This window comes from Pogona vitticeps, chromosome 7 (genome assembly GCF_051106095.1).
Source record: "Pogona vitticeps strain Pit_001003342236 chromosome 7, PviZW2.1, whole genome shotgun sequence".
In the NCBI taxonomy this organism is placed as follows: domain Eukaryota; kingdom Metazoa; phylum Chordata; class Lepidosauria; order Squamata; family Agamidae; genus Pogona; species Pogona vitticeps.
The window spans coordinates 26,937,867-26,960,976 of record NC_135789.1 but is presented as its reverse complement, the minus strand read 5'-3'; the positions used below and the strand labels follow the sequence as shown (position 1 = coordinate 26,960,976).

Sequence of the window (23,110 nt, the reverse complement as noted above, 5' to 3'; positions counted from 1 at the left end):
CATGACTGTAAAAGGGGTAATGGTGATGGTTCCCCTTAACGTCTCTGGGCTATATATAATTTTCGTGGCTCAGTTTGCCCGGTGTATAAGCATGCATAGTGCCTGACATCCATTATATAAAAAAAGTGGAGCAGTAAATGACACACACAGATTTCTTTTTCTCCCTTTGAAAAATATATCCAGTGTTTGTGAAACAATGCCCCAGTTCAAAGACGTTGCCTACCCCAAAGGCAACGTCAGTTTAGACAGCCAGTTGTAAAAATTATCTTGGGTGTGACTGGTGAGCAGTCTTAACCAGAGTGAACCTTTCTCTCTCTCTCTTTCTCTCTCCTCCCTCCTTCCTCTACTCCCCAGTCTTTCAGTCTTGTTTTCGAGAATAAGTACCATTTGTCTGACATTAGTTTTCTTTTGAGACATGCATTGTGTGTCCGTGTGGTTGTGTTCCCAACGAAAAAACCACCCAAGAACCTCTTTTTTCCACGCATAAATTCGGAAGAACCAAGATTTTTAAGAGCAAACACCCCGAGACTTTTCCCGTGCAAGAACCCCCCCCCCTTTTCCGGCCAATTCATTTGATTTTTAAATGTGTAAAGAGAAGTTTCCGAAACACTTTAACACATTCTGCTTCATGACAAAAGTAAATTTATGGATATGGTATTTTGTGAATGATCTTTTAAATAAAGAAAACGTTAAGTAATATTTAAGGCTGATCTGTGCGGAAATTCCTTTTTTTGTGTGGTCACAATAGCACGGGCTAGATTTAGCAACCAGAAGCTTTTTATAACGATCCTGTACTTCCTCACACAACTTCAGATTCTTAATCTTTATTCAGAATATTTCTAGGGTGGTCTTGATCATGACATCGAAGGAGTGCTGAACTTGAAACGCTGGCAAGTGGTACTGGTGATGCAGTGTAGACAAATGCTGTGTAATATGGCAGCCAGCCATGTCCTCTTGATGGAGATGCCGTTCCATGTTCTGCTTCATATTCTGTACTTCCCCTTCCGCGGCAGGCGGGGCTGCCTGGCGACTGAGCATGTCCTCCCTAGGAGTTCCCCAGCGTTGCCGTCAGATGGTGCTATTTTAGCAACAAAAGTACCTCTTCTCTCCTTTGAACACAGGAAATCAAGGAAGCCATAGAGGCAGCTTCAGGCTTTAAAATTATTGGTTTCAAAGGTGAAATCAGAAGAGATGCAAAATTCCAGAATTTGGGGCAGAAGTCTGCTTGTGTTGACATTGTTTGAGAGTCTGTTACTCAGAAAGTGGCAACAGCCCGGAAATATGTAATTACTCCTAGCTAAAGAATTCTTTTCCCACCCGCCAAACGCTCTCAAGATCACACAGTTTCTCAGAAATTGTCCTGTTTCTTGCAACACGAAAGCTTGCTGTGTTATGTTGGGCTAGCTGTGTTCATCTGGGTGAGCCTACCCCGCAAGGCTGTCGCTGTGAATAATAGGAAGAAGGTATAACAACTCCTGAGAAGAAACTGATCCGGGAGCAAACCTGATCTGTTCAGTCTGATGTCTCGTGGGGTGCCATCACCCACACAATCTGGTCCCTGCCTAACTAAGGGCACACAGATAGGTGCCTGATTTACTCTGTGCCCTTTCTGCTACCCAAATGTATTTCTGTGTTTCATAATGAAAGTAACCGCTCCAGCAAATGGGGGGAAATGCAAATAAAGATGATCTGGAATGGGAAATGCTGCCCAGTGTCACCAGTTTCAGGAATAGGATAAAAGTATTTTAGTTCTGCTCACGGGCACTCTTCTAACAGTTATGTGTAAAGGCCAGCGGGCAGTGGGTTTTGCTCGAGCGCAGAGAAAGGAAGATGTGAAGATGAGGGGCAGGAGGACAGACCCGAGGAGACTGACCTAAGCAGCAAAAGCCTATAAAGGAATGCAGGCGTTTATCCACACACGCGCAAGCCTAAGCTAGAGGAAGAACAAGATTTTAGATCATGAATCCTAGCTAATAACGAAAGGTATTTCTTTTTGCTGTATCCCAACACAAACTGACTGACAGAGCTGCTGAAAAGGAATATATAGCATGTGGTAACTTCAGTCTGAGCCCTCCCATGGGTTGACATGTGGCAGAGGAAAACCCTAGGTATCGGGAGATTCCGCTGTTTTTATCTTTTCTCTTAATTCATATTTCTGGGCATTTTGGGTTCAAAACGTAACTCCCCAAGTGTTGGATGGAATGCAGAGGATTTGTGTTTGTGTTCCATCCTTCCCCCTTAGCTCTGCCCTGTAGTTACCCTGGAATTGCACCTGATTCGGGCTGGGTTTGCACGTACGTCCAAATGCATCTCTGTAGGTCTCTCCAAAGGCACTTGCCTTATGTACTGGCGTTGGAGGATTATCTTCCCACTTGATGGTGTCAAACACCTCAGGGTGATGTCTGCTTTGGTACCAAACAGAAAAGTTACTTTTCTTGGACTACAACTCCCAGTGTCCTCAAGCCAGCATGATGACAGACCATGCTGGCTGGAAGAATCTTTTGCCATCCTGTTGCTAGCTTTGTACACGCAGCTTTGCCGACAACATGGGGAAAACCATGCATCCCTTGCTCATCCTGATGCATCATCTACGTGTAGAATAATTCAAGAGTGTCAAACAAGGTAGATTTGTTTGTACTATTAACTTTACACAACCATGGCGGGCAGTGGTTCCCAACCTTGGGTCCTCAGATGTTCTCGGACTAGAACTCCCAGAAGCCTTCCCCACGAGCTGTGCTGGCCAGGATTTCTGGGAGTTGTAGTCCAAGAACATCTGGGAACGGCTGCTGCAGATCAGATCCTGTCCTCTCGTGTTTCTCCTAACCTGTTCCCTCTGACCACCAATCGATAGAAATGGTAAATAGAATAACAAAGTACATGTAAGCGAGCAAACTTTTCTACGATGGTAAGACTCAAGATTATTTTGTGGGAAGGGTGCAATGGAAGCCAGAGACCCTTGGCTTTATTGGGGGTTCAAGCCTGTGACAACGGGTGGACCACCTCCTTACAGAAGAGATGAGGAGAAAATTAGTCCACCAAATTCAGAAGCCACAGACTTCAAAGTGCAGAGAATGGTTGAAGATCAACCAGGTGTTGCATCTAGCACATGTTTAGGTATCTCACATTGCACCCATCTCAAGAACAGTGTCCATCTCGGAGAGAACAACGGCTGGTCTGTGTAGGCAGCAGTAGACTCGATAGACCCACAGGCTGAATTGGCGTGAGGGAACTGGGTGTTTCTTGGAAGGAATTTGCAGGATTGAAGGTTGGAGGAAACCGCTTTGCTTAGGGATGGGTCAAGACGAGCCCCTGGTTTCCCAGATCCGCCTCTCTTCCTCGTCATTTGTGGTTCGTGAGGCATCCTCGCTGCCGGCCGAACCCAAACGGCAAAAAAGGGCGTAGAGTGACTCATAGAGCGACAGGAAGCCAGAAGACCGCTTGCTGCCTCGGTGAGCAAGTGACCACACTGAGGTGGGAGATTTCCGTGAGAAGAATGAGCAGGAGAGATGGCCGGTGTTGAAACGACCAGCGTCTGCTGCTGTTGTGTGAAACGACGCCTCTGAAGAAGGTAATGCCAATTCTCAATACCTCTTTACACACTCGTTTTGGACGTCTTGCACACTTGCTTTTCTGCGCTGCTCTGTGGACAGCAGGTTCTCTTTGCTAACTTTTGGCTTTTCAATCTTTTTCATTATTTTCCTGTGGAAAACTGAAAGGGGCATGGGGGGGAGCTACCCAGAAAGTAACACCACCAACGGGTTACATCTGCGGAATATGTTGAACGTCGTAACGTCAGTCTCACTCTTGGGCCCAACTAGAAGAGATAATCTGGACTCAAAAAAGACCCATCCTCATAGACTAGACAGATTCCCATGGATTCAGTGGGTCTACCCTATAGTTTTGTTTTTCTAGATAGTTCACTGGGACATGATTGCAATATGCTCACCCTCTGTAACCGATGTCTTCCTGTTCAAGGTTCCAGCTAGCTTTGGACTTCTTTGTTGTCAAGTCTTCTGGAACCCTAAAGACTTGCCCAGTTGCATCCGATTTATAGTGATCCCAACAGAGTTTTCAAGGTATGTAAGATATTTAAGGAGTGGTTTTGCCTCCCTGTTTCCCATGGCTGAGTAGGGATTTGAACTCGGGTCTCCTTAGTCCTAGTCCATCAATTGGTCCATTACACCTCACAGGCTTGGTTCTTTAAGGACCAGCAAGTTTTATTTGACTTCTCTGGAGTACAGCAGCTTGGTTGGGTTTATATCTTCCTGTTAGCTCGAAAGTGGCCGGTACGGCTTTCCTCTGAGGTCACACAGCAGAGATTAAAACTCGGGTCTCCCAAGTTTCAGCCCATTATTCTAACCATGAGAATACACTGTCTTTTGTGTGTATCTGATGAAGTCAGTTGTAGTCCAGGAAAGCTGGTTCCTAATAATACATGGGAACTCTTATGGCTGGTTTTTGGAAGTGAGATGTGGTTTCAGGACACCATACTTCAAGAAGAATGCCAATACTTTGGAGTATGGTCAGAGGATGGCCACCAGAAGGATTAAGCGATTGAAGGAAGGACCGAAAGAACTGGATATGTTTAGCCTTGAGAAAAGAAGGCTGAGGGGAGATAGGATAGCACTGTTCAAATACTTGAAAGTTAGACCTACAAAGGAGGGGCAGGATCTGTTCTCAATCATTCCAGAGTTCAGGACACATCATAATGGGCTCAAGTTACAGCAAGCCAAATTTCGGCTGAATATCAGGAAAAACTTCTTAACTGTTAGAGCAGTACAACAACGGAAGGATTGACTTCAGTGCTCCCATGTTGGACAGCTATTGGTTAGATCTGTTTCGATTTGGGTTCCTGCTTTGAGCAAGGGGGTTGGAGTCGATGGCCCTAGAAGCTCCTTCCAACTTAATTTCTCTATGATTGGCTTTAATACATCCAACTGTCTCTCACAAACATGTCCAAAATATTTGCTTACACTTCAGAGGCAGCTTATTTAAGAAGCGCCGCTGTTTCCAGTGGGATGAGCTTTCGATGTAGAATCGCAGAACGGTGGTGCCAGACGGGGAACCTAAAGGTCATCAACTCTGACCCCCACCCCCTTCCAAAGCAGGAAACCCAACGGCTGGCCATCAAATCTTTGTTTAAAATATTTCAGATTTTTAAAATACCTTTTTATTCACTATCTGCACAGAGAACACCCACAAGAAATCCACTACACTGAATGTGTATATAAAATAAAATGATATATTTTACCATATTGATCACATTTAATCGTATTTTATCAAAACCCATGCTATCAGGGTAGGCATGTGGAAATGGAGGAATGAATGTCAATTCTTTATAATGAATTGAACAGGTCTTTCCATAAGACAACATGAGATAGAAGTAGAAAAAAAAGATCATTTTCCATTAGAATTTAGGAATTTGTGCCCAGGAACAATGTTTCATGAAATTGCAGCCCATTGCCACTTCCTCACAAAGCTGATCTTTTAATAGTTAATTTTTCCACAAGTCCTATACACTAAATCATGATACACCAGTGAGTAACAGATGAGTCTTTCATCATTTCCCCCCAAGTGTCTTTCTCTCATTAAGAGGATTTCAAGACCAATTATTAAGATTAATGGCTTAAGTTTACTGTTGTGTTCTTGAATCAATGACCACGAATCCAGAGAGGTGGCTATTTTAGCTTTCCAATCAATAGTTTGCCTTGTCTCCTGAATTACTAATCTGCAAAAAAAAAACACCTCATACCATCAGACACTTTTATTACCTAAGATAATGTTGATTTTTCCCTTAGCAATTTTTTTTCTCAACACAGAGGACTAACAGTGGATGAAATCCTATTGCTTGGCCTAGCAAATTACACTAGAGTAAACCCACTGAATTAGTGGGGGATTCGGTGAGTCGCCCCTTCCCCACAGATTCAATGGGCTGACCCTGATGGGGCTTTCAGAGTGAACTTAGATATTTAAAGAGTGTCTGTAACTGCCTAGAGTGGTCTTAAGTGACTAGATAGGCGGGATATAAATAAAAATAAATAAATAAATAAATAAATAACCCCCGCAGTGATTTTCCATGGCAGAACAGTGAGTCACAGAGCAATCATCTCCAGCTAGCTGGTGATTTGTCACCGCGTGGCTCGCACGCTTCCCTTCAAATGGGAGATACACAAGTATAAGGGGGGGGGACTCTTCAGACAGACCTTTAAATTGTGTACAGGCTTATATTTTAAGGAAGCATCCGGTGTCAACGTTTTCCTTTAATTTTAACAAATCTTCGCCGTTCTGCGGAGTCTTAGGCGACGCTCCAGGTAGAGACACAAATGAATTTCCTCTCTACGTTGCAGAGCCTTATCAACCGCGACACCGGGGTCAACAGGGGGTCTGGAACGACGGACGCAACTCTTACACGCCGGCTTTCAACTCTGGTTTTCTGGAAAACGGATTCCAAACTTGAGAACAAGCCTTGGTTTGACGGGTTGGTTTCTCTCCCACCTTGCTTAGGATTCAAGACCACTTTCGACGAGGTACTCTCCTGTTCAAGACCCCTTCCTTTGACACCGGTCGATTCTCAAAGCCCTGCCTGAATAAAAAAAAGACTTTTAGTCTTTAGCACAGCACGGAGTGGGAAGTTTAGCATCCTTTGAGTGAGATTCCATATTTCCACCCATAAGCCCCAGCCCGGGTCAACGAACAGCCCGTCCTCTATTCCCCGATCCATTAACTCGATACACGGCGGCTTTTACAGAGAGAAAGTCCATTAAAACTTAGAAGAAGGCTTCAACAAAGTCAAGTCAACAACCAAGTGTTTCACATGAACCATCAATCGAGGGGCTACCGTTGTTTCCCCGATAACAAGACAGGGTCTTGTATTAATTTTCGCTCCAAAAAAAGGCATTAGGGCTTATTTTCAGGGGGTGTTTTATTTTACAGTCCTGTCATCATCTTCTGGTTGCTGCACAAGGGTGGAGGGCAGACTTTCACTTATCTGAGGCTTTAATTTGGGAGTAGGGATTATATGACGAGCATCCTGAAAAAGCATACTAGGACATATTTTCAGGTTAGGTCTTATTTTTCGGGGAACCAGGGTAGTTGGCATCTTTGCTGGCATCGTTTCTACTGCTTTCCTCCTCCGGCGATGCTGTTGTGTGGCCGTTGGTTCCCTGGCACCCGATCCAGATCAGGAGCCCAGCCCCAGACTCTGCTTTTGTTTTCAAGACCTCAGGGAACGAAGAGGCATAGGCTGTTGGCATCTCTCTCCTTCCCCTTTTGGCATCCGTAATTTGAGCAGGACCCCAGTCCAAGGATCCTTAATTATGTTATCCCACTCACCCTCTGGCTCAGTGCTGTAGGCCTGTTCAAGTGCCTCGGGGACATCACCCCAGGCCCCTTCTTCTCAGATTCCCCTCGCCAACCTCCATCCTCCACATCTAAGTCCTTCCTCCCTCCCTCCAGCCACTCCAGACACCAGCTCTCTGCAGGCAATCCATAGAACCAGCACAACCTGAAAATAGAATACAGTGGGACCCTCCTCTATCCACTATCCACTGCCTGACAATACTAATTAAAATCCAGAATGGGCGATTAAAGAGAGCCAGACCATGCATTCCATAATTCTCTTTTTTTTAATCATCCACAGGGGTGAGGGGGAGCCTTGGAACCAATCCCCCTGGAGATATTGTGGTCCTACTGTACCAAACAATAACAACTCTTGAATGATTTACACCCAAGTTTGTTGTATTATTTATTCAGTGTCATCCTGATCGTTTCCGGTCATTCACCCCTCCACCCTCGCACCTATATTGTAACTGGAAGAAGGATGAAAATTGGGTGTAGATCCTCCAGATTTGTGCCAGTCTAGGGCTACCTGAAGGTTTGTAGGGGGGTCATTCTGTGTGTTTTCTAACATTGCTTTTGTGTTTCCGAGGTTGAAGCTGGCGTCAGATCACACAATGAGCCAGGCAGAGCTGATCTGGGGCGCCTTCTCGTTGATGTTTCTGGGGGCCCTTGTCACTATGTGCATGAAATGTCAAGGTAAGGCTCTTCGCTGCTCCTCACCTTCCAATCTTCGCTTCTTTCTTCCGCACACTGAGATCCGAAACTCTGCTCTGGGTTAGGGGACTGCTGTAGAGGAAAACCAATATTAAGACCAACTAGAGTAGCTCCGTTACAATCAGTCGCTTCTCAAGGCGCTATTTGTTTTAGCAAGTCAGTGTCTAGCACAATGGATCCCAACTTCGGGTCCCCCGATGTTATTGGAATACAATTCCCAGAAGCCTTCACCACTAGGCGTGGTGGCCAGGCTTTCTGGCAGTTGCAGTCCATGAACATCTGGGTTGACCCAAGGTTGGGAACTACTGGTGGGACCCAAAATTAGCCATACAAGTTTGGTCACAGAGAAAGCAAGCTGCTGTCCCATCATAAATGGTTCCACGTTGGTGTGAAACACAACACAGGCAGCATATCAGAAGACAATAGGATACTATTGCTATACACTATATAAGTGTGCATGCATGCATGTATATAATTGATACGCCCTCTTTCTACCCATAAAGGGACTCAAGGCAGCTATATATCACAGAGAGATATAAGCTTACAGTATGATCAGATATGCAATATATAAACAAACAATGTTCATGGGGTCCACAATTAGCCAGGATTATATACGGAAGGTTTGCACAGTATAAATAGATGTGCTATCAGCATGGATCAAAAATTAAACATCCTACTTGAATTGCCCTGCTTTAAATGGTCCCATAAACATCATTATTAATATTATTGTCTGTTGCCTCTGACTATAGGGAAGAAACAGGACGAGAACAGTTTCGGCAGACAGACGGAGCAGTAAGTAGTACATAATGGGTTTTATTCCGTGAGTGGGCCACCTCCAGAGGGTTCATGGCCACCGGCTCCCATCGCTAGACCTCGGGGGGGGGGACAAGCAAGCTCCCTTGATCCCAAAAGTTTCCCTTATAAAACTTGTAACAATACAGATGTTGATGTTACTGAGATGTCTCAAATTTAGGAGTGCGGGTTCACGAGAGCAGGGCATGGCAAAAAAACCTTCCCACCACCCCAAAAGGCTCATAGGGGGCATTTTGAGCCTTCCCCCCACCCCAAAAAGAGAAGTGTACAGATCCTAGGGGCCAATTTGATGCCCATAGCCCTGTGGAACCTAAAAAGTCTTACGAGGCTCACCCCACTTCCCTGCCTTTTAAGTTGAGCTGATTTGTCAAGCTCCCCATGGCTTGGGTCAAGTCGGTGTGAAACCATGCGGGGTCCTGTCTCTCCCTACCAAGGTGCAACCCAGCAAGGAGACCTTACATCTTCGCCTGCCTGCCTATTGGTCTGTCTGATGGGCACAATGGATGTGGCCTTTATGGCAAACCCGCCTTTGTTAGAACAGATTCTGCCTATTTTTAATCTCCCCTCTGGAGGCTTTTGGGGTGTCCTCTTTTCTCTCTCCTTTGCTCTACGTAGTTGGATGCCAACGGTGCCATTGGACAAGAAATCAGTGCAGGTGGAAACCGACAGCATTCATTTCAGAAGAACTAACAGTCCTTCCCAACCTGGGGTCCCCAACTGTCCTTGGCCTGCAACTCCCAGAAATCCTGGCCATCACAGCGAGTGGTGAAGGCTTCTGGGAGTTTTAGTCCAAGAACATCTGGGGACCCCAGGCTGGGAAGCACTGCATAAGGAAGCCATTGAGGTTTATCTCTCTGTTTCCAACTGCACAAATGTTTTCTCGCTTGCCCATCCGGTGTCCATCAGCATGCTAAAAAAAACAAACCTGATGCTCTTCTCCTTTGTAACTCTCACCATTGATTTTTTTGAAAAGTTTGAACTGTTTTATGGCTCTAATGCTGACCCACCGCCTTGGGGATGGTTCAAACGAACAAGAAGGAGGCATATAACATAACCAGCGCAGGTGTTTTCCTGCAAATATTTCCTCCGAAAGATATTTGGCAGTGAAATGGTTATGTTGGTATGTGCAGTAGTCGTATGTAATAGCCATTAAATTATCCTATGCAATACTCATGTATAATATTGTGTGAAATAGTCATGTATGATAGCCATTAAGTGGTCACGTGCAGTAGTTATGTGTAATAGCTATTGAAATTGGCATCCATTAGAATGAAACAGAAGTAATTTTGTTGACATTATTATTATTAATATTGATAATCGGTACGGCTGGTGCATGAATCAAGGTAGATAGTGTGCGTTGATGAGATGCCCATCTTATGGGCCATAAGATCAGCCCTCGTTGCAATTTAGATGGTAACAACCACAGTGGAGCGATTTTACATCTCCCTTAAACATTCTGTCATCTTTTCCCAGGCACGTTGCAGCTGACTCTACAGTGGGAAGAGAGAGGAACTCGGCGTGCGCTCAGATTCACACTTTGTCACTGAGATATGAAGATGACCTGAGATTTGAGATGCCACACTCTTATTCGAGTAAAGAGATGCTGGTCTTGGCAAAGGGAATTGCAGTCTTAAGGATACCTGGGTTACCCAAGGTTAAGAACCACTGGGCTAGGGCTTCAGACTAGGACGAAGAAGATCCGAGTTCAAATCTCCATTCAGCCATTGAAACCCGCAGTGGAAAGCCAGTCCTTGAACATCTCACTGACAGTGAAAGACTTGTTAGTTGAGAGCAACTTGACAGCACTGGATGTCAAGTTGAAAGAAGGATCCTCTCGGCTCTGCAGTGGGCAAGCCAGTGAGATGAAAGTTGCCACGTACGGTGGTCCAAGAGAGGACGGAGACGTGGAAGGGGTGGCAGCTGTGGGTCAGAGAGTGCAGGGACATGCCAACCTCATGTGGTTTGGGAAGCTAAGGCAGATCAGGTCTGCATAGCCTTTTGGGATGATTGAGACCCCCCTAGGTGGCATTAGTGGGGAATGATCACCACGCATGGTCCCAGACTCAATCTAAGGGGATCTGGAAGAGGATCCACCTGGTGTTCTGATGCTTCCGGCCAACGCTGACATGACTGGGTAAGGGAGGGGGGCAGTCCTGTGGCTAGGTAGAAGGCTGCTTCCTGTGGGGCTCCCCAGGGTGCAGTCCTGATTCTGCACTCAAGCTTGCTGTGCAGCATTTCAGCCACCACCAGCACCCCAGCCTCTTGCGCTCATCCGTCTTGGTTGGGTGCTACAAAGAATTCAGAAAAAGCCTGGACGTCAGGAAGGAAACGTGCCGTGAACACATCCCAACCGCCATGTCTTTGCTTTGCTGGCCACCATTAAATTTTAGTTAGGCAGATGCTTATTCTGGGTTGGATCGGTCTGGTTTGATGAGCTTCGTTTCCGCTGCAGGGAGCAGAAGCAACATTTTCTGCAGGGTTTTAATGTTTTTTCTCCTGTCTCTAAAAAAAACAAGCCACTTGTTTTTTTAATTTATTCTCTCTCTCTGTCTCTGATTTTGCAGTATCAAGACAAGAATATCTGAAAGCCCCATACAGCAAGCTAGGGCCAAGGTAGGATGAAGCCAATTGTCATAAATGATTGGTGTGCCAAAGTGTGAGTGTGTCTGTATTTACAGGTCTATGTTTGTCTATAATGTACATTGTATGCGTGGATCAACTCTGGCTCCTGGTAGCTTCCATGAGGTTTGAGGGAAACTGCAGGCCACTAGAATTTGCTTCCTGCAGCTTGCACAATATCTGCCTGCATGGATTTATTTATCAGAAGCTTCCAAGACAGCTAAGAAATTTAAAAGAATGGACATACGTACGTACATCTGTCCTTCCATCTATTTTTTTTCAGTCCTTCTCAGCCTAATAATAATAATTCTGTCCTGTCAAGTCAGTTCTGGCTCATAGCAACCCTTTTCAGGATGTTCCAGGTACAGAATACTCTGAAGTGGTTGACCATTCCCTTCTTCTGGGAACGCCCTGTACAGCTGGCCCAAGGCCACCCAGGCTGGCTCTTCTCCAAGGAAGGCCCCATAGGGAATCAAACTCCCAATCTCTAGCTCCTTAGGCAGAGATCCTAAAGCACTGAGCTCTCCAGCCAGCTCAGAAGGGGTTTCCCATTCCCTTCTTCTGGGGGGTATTCCTGGGACTGTGCAGCTTGCCCAAGGCCACCCAGGCTGGCTCTTCTCCCAAAAGGCACAGTGGGGGAATCGAACTCCCAACCTCTGGCTCCACAGCCAGAGACCTAAACCACCAAGCTATCCAACCAGCTATTCCAGTTAATATTCCCAGCCTATGTATGGGTCGTTCAGAGCGTGCTGTACAGAACAAAGCCATTTCCAACAAAAGCACAGCTGTTTACTACAGGCCAGAATAAAATTCTAGACACTGGCCCTCAAAGAGGTAGGCAAAGGGCCAGCTTTTTAAATCCTGGCCAGCCCAGCTCGTGGTGAAGGCTCCTGAGAGTTGTAATCCAAGACCATCTGGAGACCCAAGGTTAGGAAACCATGGCTTAAAACAGAGGAAAGAATTCTGCTGTCTTCATGGCCTTCTGGATGGGTAGACGTTGTCCTCCCTGTCAGATTTGTGGTTGACACAAAAGTGGGTGGAACAGTTAAGGTCTTGAAAGGCTGGAACATGGGGCTGAAAACAGAATGAAACTTAACAGGGATCAGGGCAAAGTTATAGACCTAGAAAAATGTGGCCCCTTTCAAAGCCTTGAAAGGCTGTCACTCAGAGGAGAGGCAGGATCTCTTCTCGGTCATCCCAGAGTGCAGGACCCCGTCATCACGGGCTTAAGTTACGGGCAGCCAGATTTTGGCTGGAGATCAGGAAAAACTTCCTAACTGTTAGAGCAGTCCGACAGCGGAACCCACAACCTCAGGAGGGGTGGGTGGGCGTTCCAGTGCTGGAGGGATTGAAGAGAAGGTTAGACAACCATCAATCAGATAGACTAACTTGGATTTTGGCCTAGAGCAAGGGGTTGGACTTGATGGCCTTAGAGGCCCCTTCCAACTCCATGATTCTATCGTTCTATTCCTAAACCCATCCCCTTGAGCTTTGCTTTTCCCCCCCCTCGTTTCAGCCAAAGCACCAAACAACCTTCGCTACCAAGACAGTTTGGTAAGTATTTTTAATGGTTTCAAAACACTTCCGGCTACCTTACTTTGGTTCCCCGTTATAGATACCCTATATTAGAAACGTGTCTTGGGGACGACCAAGATGTTCTGCTCTCTGTGCAGAGTTGCATAGAAGCAAACCACTTCCTGAGTGCAGGAATAATTTTTGCATCTATGCTTCAGAGGCAGCCGCTTAACCCTGGTCTACCAGCTGGTAGAAATCACTCTGTCTATTGACAACATGTTTCTACGGTCAAAACTTTGAACGCTCATAACCTGGGTTAATAACGCTGCTTCAGAAGTTCATGTCCAGTGTTTTATAGTGTTATTTTCAACGTCTGTTCCCCCCACACACACACATACCACCTACCCAGTGCGTATATCCTAACAGTGTACTCCATGATTTCTAAGGAAGCCGATTGTATTCCACAGACCTCCTCACCATGGAAGAAATCTGTTAGTCGGGGGTGTTTTGTCCCATTTCGGTCTTTGCTTTACCCCTGCCCCAAGGTCGGTGGGAGTTTTGTAAATCCCATTTATTTAGATGCGTCTGTTCTCGTTGGGACTCACATGAGGGTTTTGGACCTGAAGGTTTGATCCCAGGTCCATGTTTGAACACCTTCCTTCTCTTTCTCCCAAACTGAGCTGTCAAGATGAGTTCCTTCATTGGGAAAATAGGGTGGATGGGTGGATTATTCTTATTTTACAAAGAGAAAATAGAGGCTGTGAACCACTTTAGGTAGGGGATGCTCTGACAGGTGTAAGATTAAGCAGGGTATGGGGTTAGGTGACCTCTAAGGGCCCCTTCTGGCTTTAATGTCTTATGCTCCAGAACCAATGGGATTTCTGAAACTGGAGATTTAGCTGACATTGAAGGCTTACAGTAATGCTTGATGAACTTCCTTTACAGAGAGCAGAGTTGAGTCCAGGTATCAGAATTTGGAGAAAGGTACGTATGCAATTTCAGAGCTTCTTGGCAAATAATAATAATGTTTTCTTTTTTTTAAAATGGTGCTTATTTCTTCCTGGTTCACATCCAAATGACAGAAAATCAGAGCAGATCCAGCCCCTTTCAACCATTGTTGCCATAAGCTTATAAGACCATGACAGGAGTTGTAGACCGACATATTCACAGAGTCCAGTAGGTTGAACTGAAAGGCTAGCTCACAACATGGCTTTGCTAGTTTCTTCCCTGGCAAAAGCATGCCCATTTTGTTTCCAGGGCCCCATGTGTGAAGAAAATAAAGAAAAGGTGAATATAAAGAGAAGATGGAAACAGTATACAGAAAAGATTAAAGGGTGATAGTCTATTTTGAAGGAGGAATCCTATGATGAACCACCTGCAGTTTTAGAAATAAAAGTGAAAGCACTAGGAAGCATTAGGAAGAAATAAATCACCAGGGATAGATGGAATACTGGTAGAAATATTTCAAGCCACAGAAACTGACTTTGTCGAAATCCTAACAAGAATATGCCAACAAATATGAGAAATTAAACAGTGGACCGTAGCCTGGTAATGCTCAATATACACTGCAATTCCCAAGAAAGGAGATGCCGAGGAGTACAGAAACTTTAGCCTCAGTTAAAACATTTTTGCCTCCAGAGATAGTTTAGGCCTGATTTGATCTAAGACCCACTAATTTGTCTTTCTAGCAGTTCAGAGTATCTGCAGAGCTCTCCTCTATATTTGAAACAAATCATTTTTTCCCCCATCCAGCTTTCTCACCTCTACATGGTGATCAGTAAGACGAGTGTAGATGGTCTTGGCCTCCAGTGATACATCCTTACCCTGGATGATATTTTCCTATTCCTCTAATAAGACTAGACCATGACAGGAGTTGTAGACCGACATATTCACAGAGTCCAGTAGGTTGAACTGAAAGGCTAGCTCACAACATGGCTTTGCTAGTTTCTTCCCTGGCAAAAGCATGCCCATTTTGTTTCCAGGGCCCCATGTGTGAAGAAAATAAAGAAAAGGTGAATATAAAGAGAAGATGGAAACAGTATACAGAAAAGATTAAAGGGTGATAGTCTATTTTGAAGGAGGAATCCTATGATGAACCACCTGCAGTTTTAGAAATAAAAGTGAAAGCACTAGGAAGCATTAGGAAGAAATAAATCACCAGGGATAGATGGAATACTGGTAGAAATATTTCAAGCCACAGAAACTGACTTTGTCGAAATCCTAACAAGAATATGCCAACAAATATGAGAAATTAAACAGTGGTCCGTAGCCTGGTAATGCTCAATATACACTGCAATTCCCAAGAAAGGAGATGCCGAGGAGTACTGAAACTTTAGCCTCAGTTAAAACATTTTTGCCTCCAGAGATAGTTTAGGCCTGATTTGATCTAAGACCCACTAATTTGTCTTTCTGGCAGTTCAGAGTATCTGCAGAGCTCTCCTCTATATTTGAAACAAATCATTTTTTCCCCATCCAGCTTTCTCACCTCTACATGGTGATCAGTAAGACGAGTGTAGATGGTCTTGGCCTCCAGTGATACATCCTTACCCTGGATGATATTTTCCTATTCCTCTAATAAGACTAGAGGAGGCAAGGTGGCTTTTATTGTAAAATGAAAACAGAAATTGGTGATAAAAAAAAATAGAATTAGGATTCCGGGAGCAGGCCCCCGTTGGGTGTGTCTGGCAGTTCTGTCTGATCTTTTAATTGTAATAAAAGGAATCGATTCCTCTCCTCTCTTCATGAACTCTTAACCAACAGAAACTACATTTTCCTTGCAGGAATGCCAACGGAATTCGACACGGCTTACATGTAAGTCAGTCCTTGGGAGATGCTGGCTTTGGAGGGAGCCGCCATTTTGGAACTGCTCCTCATCCCTTTAGGTTCAAAGACTGTTCTTTTCCCCCAGAGGGTCAAAAGAACTGCTGGATAGTTCCGTGGTTTGCGCATCTGCCTGTGGAGCCAGAGGTTGGGAGTTCGATTCCCCACAGTGCCTCCTTGACAGAAGCTTGACTCGATGGTCTCATAAGGTCCCTTCCAGCTCTGCCATTCTACGATCATGATATGGGTCCTACACCCATCTTAGGTGGAGCTCAGGAGCTCAGTGGTTTTGAACTACAATTCCCAGCAACCCCCAGCCAGCTTGGCCCCTCCCTGCCTAGGGAAATTCCGGGACTTTTCATTGCAAAACATCTTTCCCGAAGCTGAGTGAATGCTATGGCGCATTTGTGGTGTAGTGATTACCCTTTTTTTCATTACAGTGGTGCCTCGCTTGACGGCGTTAATTCGTTCCAGCGAAATCGCTGTAGAGCGAAAACGTAAAGTGAAATTAAAAAGTCCATTGAAATGCATTGAAAATGCATTCCAATGGGCCGAATACCTGCTCGTCCAGCGAAGATCCTCCATATGGCGGTCATTTTCGGGTGCCTGTTAAGCAAAAAAGGCCTCCTAAAAACAGCGGGGAGACATTTTGAGCAGTCGGCGGCCATTTTGAAAACCCGACAATCAGCTATTTTGATCATCGTAATGCAAAGAATCGGTTCCCAAAGCAGGGAACCGATCGTTGCAAAGCGGAAAAAACCCATTAAAACATTGTTTTGCGATCGCAATTTCTCACAAAAGCGTTCTAGCAAAAATATCCAATCCCGGCGTAGATCGTTTTGACTAGATGGATGGGAGGCAGCTTTACCAGAGGAAGCTGTGATAACTTTAGCTTAAAAGATAACAGAGGCAGAAACCTCGCCTGCTGTTCTGTCTGGAGACAGTGTGGGCTAAGCGAACTGATGCTCTTCAGTTGATGTTGCGATAGTTGTGAGGGTTGGCCAGCAGAGTGGAGCTACTCCTCTCTGTCCAGCTTTTATCACACCCAGAGATCCACGTGGAGTATCCTATTCAACAAGGCGGTACCGTAGGACCCCTTTATCCGTGGAATCAGTAACCACTGATTCATTTATCAGCGGTTTGAAAATATTAAAAGAGAAATCCTGAAAAGATCATACTTTTTCCATGTATAAGACATTACTTTTTCCTAAAATCATTGCACTAAAAATTGAGGGGTGTCTTACACATGGAAGTAAGCGGAGGACAAATGGGAACAGATCCCCTTCAGAGGCTGGGGTCCCACTGTTTCATCTCAACTTTGATGCTTTTCCCAGCAAAGTAATACTTTCAAGGTGAAAATTCCTGCCTGCTATTCCATCAAACCCTTATAGTTTCTTTCCTTCCCCCCCCCTTCCTAGTCAACCCATCTCTACGGATCATTATTGCAGCACCCAAGATTTCTTAAGACCTTCAACGGGTTCAGGTGGGAGTTCTTTTCAGCTGATTAATGGGTTGATCGGCGTCTCTTTTCATAGAGGCATGGGTTCGAGGGAAGGTGGGAGGCAGCCTGGCATATGGACAGCTTGGGTCCCCCCTCCTATTTCCGAGGGATAGTTCTGTGGGTACCTCCAGCATCCTCCCGTTCTTCCGCTTCAACCTTTGCTATGGCATTATAGCAGATCTCACAGATTGACTGGGAAAAGCGGAGAAGGAGCATGCCCTTCCTCCTCGGCCACTATCTCCATTTTCTGCCTTCTTCCGTCTCACTTTTGTGCTTTCTTCTGTCTCAGACGAAGATTCCCCTTCGTATCAAAACGTGAGCGGGCCGTCCGGAAGCAACAGATGGGGTACGTTCTGTGCATTGGGAGATGCCTCTCTGTTTATTTTTTTATCTCCCAACATTTGGCTGAATGTTACAAGCCCCCATGCAATGAACCATCATAGGTGATCCTTGTTGTGACTCTGGATGGGGCCCGGGAGAGAGAAAGTAAAAAGAGAGACAGAGTGTGGTGCCGTCAATAGTGTGCTGGCTTAGAACTCAGATCTGGGTTCAGATTGCCACTCAGCCATGGAAACTCACAGCAGCGGGTTGGGGGAAATGGCAATGATATAAAACAACTCCTCAAATATTTCCCCATAGCTGTACACCCTATTAATAATAATCACGTCCCATCCATTCTGACTTACGGCAGCCTTTTTTCAGGGTTTTCCAGAAAGAGAATACTCCGAAAGGTTGATGATTCCCTTTTTCTGTGGGTGGGGGGTATCCCTGGGACTGTGCAGCTTGCCCAAGGCCACCCAGGCTGGCTCTCCTCCCAAGAGGCACAGTAGGGGGAATCGAACTCCCAGCCTCTCGCTCCGCAGTCAGACACTTAAGCCACTGAGTTATCCAGCTAGTAACACCCAGTTTTAAGGGTTAGTCAGAAGCAACTTGAGTTACACTTAACGACATGGGAGATGGTGAACAGAAGATGCTTTTCTTCCTCTCTCATCCTCCTGTGACCCAAGTGGGTCATCTAGTGAGGTTGGCCGGCAGGAGCAACAGGGTAGAGAGGAAAGAGGACATCAGAGAGTGAGTCTGTGTGGAACCAGCGGCATCTGATGGTTCCAGTTTTTTGTGAATCAAAGGATATGCCTCAGGTTTCAGAGTGACCTTTACAGGAGTTCTCCATCCAAACTTGAGTCCTCCAGATATTCTTGGACTACAATTCCCAGAAATCCTGACCGGCACAGCTAACGGTTAAGTCGTCTTGGAGATTCAGTCCAAGAACCTCTGGAGACCCAAGGTTGGGAACAACGACGGTTCTAAACCCTGTTCTGAAAATGGGTTCAGGACCTTGGACAGCCACTTCTGGAATCTGGAGATGATCTACTCGTCCAGCAAAAGCCTCCACGGAGTCACCACCCTCCACTGCAGGCAGGGTGCTCTTCCAAGATGTACTTGAAATACTTCTTAAATATATTAATGAATATAAGAGCTTGGGGGAAAAAGTTGTGCATAAGCAGTGTGCGGATAGCTTCACCATCTGAACTGGAGCCTCTTTCTTTTCCACAGATTCAACCAACGTGGAGGTCTATGAGAACAGCACAATAATCCAGTTGTGGAAACACTCACAGAGTCAAGGTAAATGTGGCCTGGTTGGCTGGATGGATTCTGATAGACTTTTTCAAGCAATGCCCATTTGTAGTAAGTCCACTTACCACATATAAGATTAAAGAAACCATGGGTTGCTAGAAGAATTAGAAGGAGAACGGCTGGATAGCTCAGTGGTTTAGATCTAGACAAAAAACACCTAGTCAAAAACTACATTCAGTAAAACTTGTTTGCAACTTTCTGGAACAATAGTTCCGCTCTATTGTTTTTCCAATTTATTTTTAGTGTCAATTTTCTTTACTATTTTAGATCTAATATTTGTTTAGTTCTTCTAAAAAGATCATTATGCGTCCTGCATTTAGCTTTTAAATATTGTCTCCTTTTGATGATGTAAGCTGCCTGGGGTCCTTTTAGGAGAAAGGCGGGGTGAAAATATTTTGAATGAATGAATGAATCATTCAATGAATGAACGAATGCATGCGGAAGAGTTCTGATCACTTTAGATGCAGCTCAAAACGACAACTGGATATGAAAATGTTTAAGAAGGGAAAGGAGCAATGAGTGTAGCAGGAGATGGATCTGTAATCTAGTTGATCTCTCCAAGGAGACACAGAGACAAATTTAAAAGCTGACATCACCTCTTTGAGTTGTGACTGGCCATGGTTTTGGATTAGATGAAGACTTAACAGGTCGAAACTGAACCTGGATAAGATGGAGACCCTCCTGCTGGGGGTTTCCCCAGTGGGGTGGGTGGAACCGTCCCTAGGATGGATGGTATTGTTTTCCAACTTAGGAACTGTGCAATTTGAGGGAGTGATCCTAGATTCTTGTTGAGTTGCTTCGATTCCAGCACATGCAGTCGCTGTAATTGAACCCAAGTAGACCTGGTTGTTTTAAATTTGTCATCGTGCTTCAGTTGCCCAGTATTGTTAAGCTTATCCACTTGCTGATACTGGGAGATTAGAAAGTTCCCTGACCTTCAGAGGAAAGAAGTAAAAGATTTTTTTAAAAGTGTGCTAGAGCAGTGCTGATGTGCTGTGCCTATTAGAAAAAAATATCAAAAAAGTGAAACCTTCCTCCCAGAAGGAGGAGGGGGCGGGAGTTTTGTTTTGTTCTTGTTATTCTCTTTATTTTATTTCTCTTCTTAAGAGAGGTGGGCCAAATAGGGGGTCCTTTGAGGTTTGTATGCCATGTGAGTGCCATGATGGCACCAAATGGCATCAGAGATCTGTGTGACCTTAAAGCTACCTGCTCCAGGTCACTCTTAATTGAGACATCCCCCTCAGCCCCAGTCGTTTGTTCATGGATGGTCTCTCTTAACCCAGGACACTCCTCTGAGGATGAGGATGATGAACCAGACTACGTCAATGAAAATCCACAAAGAAGGTAATTCTACAGACACACTTGTCTCTTCCCATTGCTGACGGAGAAATGTGCAGCCTTGATGATCATCAACATAAGGTCAAAACCCTTTAGAGAAATATGTTATCCGAGGGGAACTGAGCAAGCAGTGTCTCTACTCTGAAGATCTATCCTGCATGCAGCTGGTTGTACACACTGGTAGTGAAATCGAGCACACAACCAGCCCACGAGAGGGGAGAAATTACCATGCATAGGCCTATAGCATGGCCTGTATTTTTTTTTTTACAACAGGGTTTTGTTTTGTTTTTAATGGATTATCCCAGGTCATAGAAAATGTCATTTCTTCAGCGTGGGTATGTATATCTAGGCAAAAGGTCTAGAAACCTGAGAGATCATGGAATCTTGGAGGATAGATCCGAAATGAAATTGTTAATTTACTGCTTTAAACGCTCTTAACAATGGTTGACACTTGGCACTTAAAATATCAAATTCTAAGCTTGGTGCTGTAGATTTTTACAAAATATAAATTTATTTTGCACTTTTAGAAGGATGCCAACAAATGGGAGCAAGTTCGGAGGAAGGAAGGAAGCAAGGATGATGGGGGACTGGAAACTAAGCCCTAGGAGGAAAGATTGAAAGAACGGGGCATGTTTAACCTTGAGAAAAGAAGACAAGAGGGGAGACAGGATAGCACTCCTCAAATGCTTGAAAGGGAGTCATATATAGGAGGGGCATGATCTGTTTTCTGTCATCCCAGAGTGTGGGACACGTAATAATGGGCTTAAGTTACAGGAAACCAGATTTTGGCTGGATATCAGGAAAAACTTCCTAACTGTTAGAGCAGTACGACAATGGAGCTAATGACCTCAGGAGGTGGTGGGCGTTCCAGTGAGAAAATTTGGACAACCCTCTGTCAGATTTGCTTAAGCAGGGGGTTGAACTCAACCCAACTCCATTATTCTGTGATTCTATTAGTTTTTAATTAATCTTAAAAATCTGAAAAGGGGTATCTTATATCTAGCACATAGTTATCATTTGTCTGAATTATCCCTTGTTTCTTGAAGCAGCCCTTGCTTTGGTGGTATCATACACTTCTTTGGTTTCTAGTCTCCTAATTCTTCTGTTGCCCTCTTCTGAACTGGTTCCAGTTTGATTTGCATTCCTGCCCTGAGCGAGAAGCTGGACGTGATGGCCTTAACGAGGCTGTTTCCAGCTCCATGATTCTATGATTTCATACAAAGAATAACTTGGTCAAGAGCCATTTTGCAATGAAACCAATGACCCAGGTTATTGGGTTGTCTGTGGAAATTTTCCAGCAGAAGCTGAAGCCTTATCTGTGTGTGTGTATGTGGGTGGGTGCTTTAGTGCTTTCTCCAGGTCTGCGATGCTAATCAATAATGGTCTCTGTGCAACTTCTCCTTTAGGACTGTCTAACCTATGGTGAAGAGGCTTCTGTGAAGGATCGCATCCTTTTAACTCTGAGGAGAGGCACAGTACCGGCCATCTTGCTGGCAAACAAGTCATCTCACAAAGAAAGTCCACTATCTGACATTTTTGGAGGTTGGGTGGCGAGAGGTGGGCTCCTCACCAAGATTTCTGCACCGTGCGTGACCAGGTGTTTAGCCGGTATACTTGTTTCCTTCTTGAACTTTACAGATGTTTCTGAAATTAGCACAGCTGGAATTCAGAACCACAAAACCTGCACATCTCTGCTTGTTTTTTGGGCGGTTACCCGTTGGGGATTCTCTAGGCCATATTGTAAGTACTTGTACGAAATTAAGGAAAAAAAACATGTTTTGGGCCACCTGGCCTTTCAGCAAAAGCCACAGGTCCTACCTGGAGACTGTTGGATCTGCAAATTCAACATCTCACTGGAAGCCAGTGGCTCCAGTAAAACCAGTATGGCACTGTAACAAAACACTGCGACTCTCCCTTGCCTCCAGGAGCAATCAATGTTTGGGATGGCAACGAATAAAGTTTCCATCACCCGTTCCGCAAACTTTCTATATTTCTTTTTTAAAGTACTACCTTTCTTCAAAGAACATTAGGGCAAGAGCCCACGTTCCTCCTCGTTTGTTTTTGTTAAGCAGTGTCAAAAGGGTGCTTTACCCAGTCATTATGGTATACCTGATGTAGGAGCTAAGAGACACCGCTGGATAGCTCCAGGAGTGTCCAGATCGTGTTGTGCGTAAGAGGTATGGGGCTGAGACTTGCGGAGAGATGTGTTCTCCTTACTGTGCCACAAAATTCCCTGGCTCAGACTCTTTTTGAGCCTGAGATACTCCACAGGCTTGATGTAGTGGTACCCTGGGGAGGAGGAGACCAAATACCGCACACCTTGAACCCAGCAGCAGGAAAATGAACTATGAATGCAACCAGGAAAGAAGTCCTACGTTCTTTGCTGTCTGGTTGAGTAGCTAAGCTGGCTGGATAGTTCAGTGAGTTTAGATACCTGGCTGCAGAGCCAGAGGTGGGTTCAGTTTCCCACTGTGCCTCCTGCGAGGAGGGGTGGCCTCGGGCCAGCTGCACCGTTCCAGGGGCGCCCCCAGAAAAAAAAGCCATGGCCAGTCATTTCCGAGGACTGTTTACCTTGAAAACCCCCTAGAAAGGGTCACCATAAGTCAGACGTGACTTGACAGTACGTGGTGGTTATTTATTGAGGAATGATGAACATTCCTAAATGAGTGGACCCACCTTGCAGGGTGGGTAAAGCAGAGCGGATGCCAGGCACTCTGAATTCCTTGGGAGTAAAGATGGGATAGAAATATTAGAAGTAATGTGAGGAAGCCATGGAGTTGAGGCCAGCCTGTCCTGGCTGCATAGGGTCCCTCACTG

General features: G+C 45.1%; 1 protein-coding gene across 1 annotated transcript; it reads left to right on the top strand.

Moving 5' to 3' along the window:
• The first annotated feature begins 6,054 nt into the window (after positions 1 to 6,054).
• On the top strand, positions 6,055 to 22,274 carry LAT2 (linker for activation of T cells family member 2). The gene is made up of 13 exons (XM_072978449.2): positions 6,055 to 6,527; positions 7,928 to 8,034; positions 8,802 to 8,844; positions 10,339 to 10,457; positions 11,430 to 11,478; positions 13,001 to 13,038; positions 13,945 to 13,983; positions 15,780 to 15,810; positions 17,238 to 17,302; positions 17,610 to 17,666; positions 18,875 to 18,943; positions 20,239 to 20,299; positions 21,700 to 22,274. The coding sequence occupies exons 2-13, from the start codon at positions 7,953 to 7,955 to the stop codon at positions 21,707 to 21,709; spliced, it is 663 nt and encodes a 220-aa protein (XP_072834550.2). The 5' UTR covers positions 6,055 to 6,527; positions 7,928 to 7,952; the 3' UTR covers positions 21,710 to 22,274.
• The last annotated feature ends 836 nt before the right edge of the window (positions 22,275 to 23,110 follow it).